We start from the raw sequence: 5,293 nt of genomic DNA on the forward strand, positions 1-5,293 counted from the left end.
GATGTGGCAGTTGTCACATGGGAGTTTTTACTTCGTGATGATTCACTAAGCTGTACAGGGGATTTATACAATTTTGTTTTTGTGTTATACTTCAATGAAAAGAGTTTTTAAAAATATTTTAAAACAAGGGATGGTGGACAGGATCCAAGAACTGGGAATCATTCTCCACTCAAATGTCATTAGTCCTGAAGCTCATGCCTTTTGGCCAAAGTGCAAACCTTTACTCAGAACATACAACACAGGCCATTCTTATGAGTTTGGTTATCTGATTTTTATACCCACAGATGATTAAAGGGCTGTTAACAGCAGGCTAAGTGAACAATCTACAACAATAAATGGTAAGAAGAGTGAGAAATTAGACAGAAAAATGAAAACCATACACAAGCCCTCAAATCCTACAGCAGACAAGGACCTCTGAGATTGGGAGCAAATGTTTTACCAATCTCAGTATCTCTTAATGGTGCTAGAACACCAAAATCTAATTATAAAAGCCATACATGAGTCCATTCTCCTTATGAATGATGGAAATAATACTTGAAATGCCTTTAACTTTCCTTCATCACTGCTTTCCCTAATTCTTCCAACCTCCCGAGAGATAGTCACTGTGAACAGCTGGAGAGATCTTCCCAGGTCTTTTTCTTTACAGAAACACATATACGTGCATGTACGCATTTGGGATTTTTGATTTTCATTGCTACAGAATGAATCTTTGTGTCTTTCCAATCCTCAAATTCATATGTTGAAAGATTATCCCCAATGTGATGGTGTTTGAGGTGGGGCCTTTAGGAGGTGATTAGGTTATGAGGGTGGAGCCTACATGAATGAGAGTCACCTCCTTATAAAGGAGGCCCCAGAGAGCTCCCTTCCCCCCTATGTCATGTGAGGACACAGCAAGAAGGCAGTCCTCCATGAATCAGGAAGAGGGCCCTTACTAGACATGGAATCTGCTGGCACCTAGATCTTGGGCTTCTCAGCCTCCAGAACTGTGAGAAATAAAACTATTGTTTATAAGCCACCCAGTCTGTGGCATCCTGTTATAACAGATGGAACGGATTAAGACATTCATAAAATGGATCACACTGTAAGAGGTATACTGCAACTTGCATTTTCCACTTAACGATCTGCCTTGGGAATCTTCTATGTCAGTGCACACAGATTGCCTTCTTTCTCTTTTAATAGCTGGATCATATTCCATAGTTCATTTAAATATTCTTCCATTGATGAACATTTAACTATTTAGCAATTTTTTTTTTACTATTTCACATAATGCTGAAATTAATGTTGTTGTACATATAGTTTGGTACTATGTAGAATTTCTGTAGCACAGATTCCTAGCAGCGGAAATGGTTTGGTGAATCAAACTACATATGCATGTAACACTTTAACAGATATTGCCCTCTCAAAATGCTTTACCAGTTTACAAAGTATGTATTGTATAAACAAGGAATAAGCATGTCTATTTTCCTGCACTAGATATTCTTGTCCTATTTGATTTTTACCATCCTGATGAGTGAAAAGTTATATGTCATTGCTGTTTTAATTGGCATTTCCCTCTTAGTAACAGCTAACATTTTTTCATGTTTATTTGATTGTATTTTTTCTTCTGTGAATTGTCTGTCTGTGTTCTATAGTCATTTTTCTACTAGATGCCTGTATGTTTAAAATTTTTTGTATGAATTCTTTACATAGTTGGGATACAATCCTTTGTCTATAATATATCTTAAAAACCTAATTTACTGTATGATTAATTTCACTTTTTATAGTGTTTTTCATCATTTAAAAGTATATAAATGTTATGCGGTCAAATCTTGCCAGTTTTTTCCTTATGATTTGGGGCCTCAGGGAGTCAGTCTCCATTCCAAAATTATACCATTATCGTACATTTTTATAATACATTTAAAATTTGATTTTCTGTTTATTTCTTCTAAATCCAGCTCCAATTTATTTTGTAGTGTAGTGCATGATAGGAAAGAGGTCACTTTGCAGTTCAGAATTATATTAGTGATGATTCTGAGCCATATTAAAATGGTTATATTATATTAATATTCTCTCAGGTTAAGAAAGCAGAGGAAAGAAAAAACATTTATAAAGAAAGATTTTTACATAAACTACTTAAGGATTGAGGTTCTTTAAGTTCAGTTCAATTCAGTACAATTCAGTTCTGCAGAATGATGCATTGCCCTACCGGATCAATGAGATTTTGCAGAAAATTCCTTAGCTAGGTGACACATTTGTCAGGTCATCCCCTCATTAAGCCGAATGACATTTCTCAAACCAAAAAAAAAAAAAGGGGGGGGAATCCATTTAAGGAAAGTCAAAAGAAAGTAAAAAACTCCGAAGTCTAATTACCGTATTCGAGAGAGAGTGTTCCGGAGCCCGACTACATAGAACAAAATGTTGGCGTCTGTGTTGCTATAGATGCTGTTGATGGCAGCCATGGCGGCACCCATTCTCCCTGCTGCTGCACAAATCACCACGGGAATCTCCCCTTCCAGTTCCTCAGGCATCTCAGAGTCATCCTCTGGAAACATCAAAATCAGTGTCTTGGAACATAAAGGAATTTCACAGAAGAGCCAGTTTAACTTGCCTTCCACACTGCTGGGGGAAGATAGCATGGTGGGAAAGAGACTGCTGATTGTTCTCCAAAATCCAGTCTCTCCTTCTTCCCTTAGCAATAGCACATGGGAGTTTTAGCTGGCACATAGCCAGCTGCTATGAATACTTTTTCCATACTCCTTTCTGACCTGTAGGATGTTAGTGCAAGTGATGTGTGTAACTACTGGGATGCTTTTACAAAGAATTTGCTTACTCATCTACAGCCATGCCACCCTGAACAAGCCCGATCCCATCTGATCTCGGAAGCTAAGCAGGGTGGGACCTGGTTAGTACTTGGATGGGAGACCACTTAGGAAGACCAGGTGCTGTAGGCTTCAAAAATAAAAAAATAAGGGATTGTAAGCTGACAAGGTCCTTATGATCTGTGAGGACAACCAAGGGTTGCCTCACCTAAAAAATAAAAATAAATAAAATAAAATAGAATTTGCTTACTCTCCCCTTTTCCTTTCTCCCTTCCCCTCGGCTGGAATGCTGATGTGATGACAGGAGTAAGAGCAACCATCTTGGATCACAAGATGGAAGCCACCTGCTGAAGACACCAAAACCATAAGGAAGAAGGAATCTGCTCTGGATGATTGTGGAACTGACACATTAGACTTTCACTTGAAAGAGAAAATAAATTTATATTTTGCTTAAGTCACTATTATTTTGGAGCTCTCTTACAGAAACCAGTTAAATAGCCTAACGCATAAACACAGTTGAAAAACATGTGAAGAACTGAAAAGCCTCATTGAATTCAGCAATTTCAACTCCTCAACTTTCCTCTGAATTGGAATATTTACCTCACCTCTGCTGCTATAAAATATACTACTTGTGACCTTCCTTCCCTTATCTGCCCTCTAGTCAAGTGTTTCAAAAGTTGACAGAAAGAGAAAGGAGGTAAATGAAAAGCATGACTAATGCACAAAATCAATAATTGATTATTCCTTTGAGTCTTGGCTATAACATACAATACTGATGATACATGTATGTATTATTTTAAAACCAAAATGAAATCATACCTTTCATAGTCTTCTCTTTCTCTTTAAAATAGTTTTATTGAGGCATAATTTAGATACTGTTGTAGACTGAATTGTCTATAACCCCTAAAATTCGTATGTTGAAGCCCCAACTCCTAATACCTCTGAACGTAAGTTTTTGGATATAGGGCCTTTAAAGAGGCAATTAAGTTGAAAGGGGGCTGTTATGGGGGGAGGGGGCCTTAATCCCATATGACTGGTGTCCGTATGAGCAGAAGAAGAGATACCAGGGATGCAGGCCCAGGGAAAAGGTCATGTGAGGGCACAACAAGAAGGCAGCCATCTGCAAGCCAAGCAGAGAGGCCCCAGGGGAAGCCGCCTTGATCTAGCATTTCCAGAGCTACGAGAAAATAAATATGCTGTTTAAGCCACCTAGTCTGTGGTTCTTTGTTATGGCAGCTCTGACAAACTAATACAGGTTTATTTGTATTTACTTACTGTAAATGTACAATTCAATGATTTTTTTGGTAAATTTGAGTTGTGCAACCATAACCACAGTCCAAATTTAGAACATTTCCATCACCCCGAAAAGTTCCCCTGAGGCAATCTGCAGTCAACCCATGCCCCCTCTTAGCACAAGACAACTACCAGTCTGCTTTCTGTCACCATAGATTTGCCTTTTCTAGAAAGTTTGTATAAACGGAAACATACAATATATGGTTTTTTGGGTCTGGCTTCCTTCATTTAGCTTCCGGTTTGGGGCACCTATGAATAATGTCCTATAAACATGTGTATACATGTCTTCGTGTGGAAATCATTTTTTCCTCAGATGTTCCTAGATTATTTAGACCAGATTATATATGTTTTTAATTGTTTTATGAATTTCCATATTAAGAAAAAGTCAGCTCCGTGAGAGTGGGGACATGATTTTGTTCATGGTTATGTGTCTAGTGCCTTAGCAATTGGCTTTTAAAAAAGTGTGGAATAAACGTGTGTAAAGCACCAAATTATTAACTGTATTTGTCTTTGGCTGAAACAGCTATAGGTAATATTTTTTCCTTTTCTGTATTTTCCATAAATGAGTGCATTTGCTTGACTAATATAAAAAGCAAATTAATCAAAAATATAATAAATATGCTACCGGTGCTTCTTAATTTATGTGGGCTGACTTTGTGTGTTTTGCAGTTATAAAGGTGCCAGTTCACAATTCTTCTCCTCAGGGAATTGGTCTCCTCAGTAGCTGGAAGAGGATACAGGGTCAATGCAGGATCTTTTTATACGTTGACAATTATGAGGCTGTTTGTGCACTGATGAGAATGAACCAGCAGGGAGAAGAAAGAGATGGCAATTTTCATAAGCAAAATTACTGAGAGACTCCAAAAGGATGGGTGTAAAGCAGGTAAAGCAGGCCACTCAAAGTGTGGTCCAAGAACCAACAGTATCGGCATCAACTGAGTGCTTACTGGAAATGCAGAGTCTTAGGTCCCGCCCTAAGTCTACTGATTCAAAGCCTCTCCAAGTGGGACCCAATACTGTGTTTTAACAAGCCCTCCATGTGATCCTTATATGTGCTAAAGTTTGAGGAACACAAATAGTCTAGAACACAACTGAAAAGTTGGCCTCGGGTGGATATTCTTCAAGCAGGTCTTTGGGAAGTGACCAAATTGTTGCTTATCTCTGAACCCAGCTACTGAAAGGACTCAGAGGAACATATTTAA

At 38.2% G+C, this 5,293-nt stretch overlaps 1 protein-coding gene and 1 non-coding gene across 2 annotated transcripts in view; one reads left to right on the forward strand and one right to left on the reverse strand.

Annotated features, from left to right (window-relative positions):
- Window positions 1–5,293, reverse strand: part of GLT8D2 (glycosyltransferase 8 domain containing 2) — a 31,021-nt gene that overhangs the window by 9,471 nt on the left and 16,257 nt on the right. Inside the window, exons 6-7 of the mRNA XM_023527452.1 lie at window positions 2,350–2,521; window positions 1,500–1,503 (exon numbers count right to left, since the gene is read on the reverse strand). Of these exons, the coding sequence (XP_023383220.1) occupies window positions 1,500–1,503; window positions 2,350–2,521 (176 nt within the window). The remainder of the gene's footprint in view (window positions 1–1,499; window positions 1,504–2,349; window positions 2,522–5,293) is intronic.
- Window positions 2,812–2,930, forward strand: LOC111736017. The gene has a single exon (XR_002779066.1). It is a non-coding gene; the product is annotated as a 5S ribosomal RNA (ribosomal RNA).

This window comes from Pteropus vampyrus, unplaced genomic scaffold, assembly GCF_000151845.1.
Source record: "Pteropus vampyrus isolate Shadow unplaced genomic scaffold, Pvam_2.0 Scaffold16, whole genome shotgun sequence".
NCBI lineage: Eukaryota > Metazoa > Chordata > Mammalia > Chiroptera > Pteropodidae > Pteropus > Pteropus vampyrus.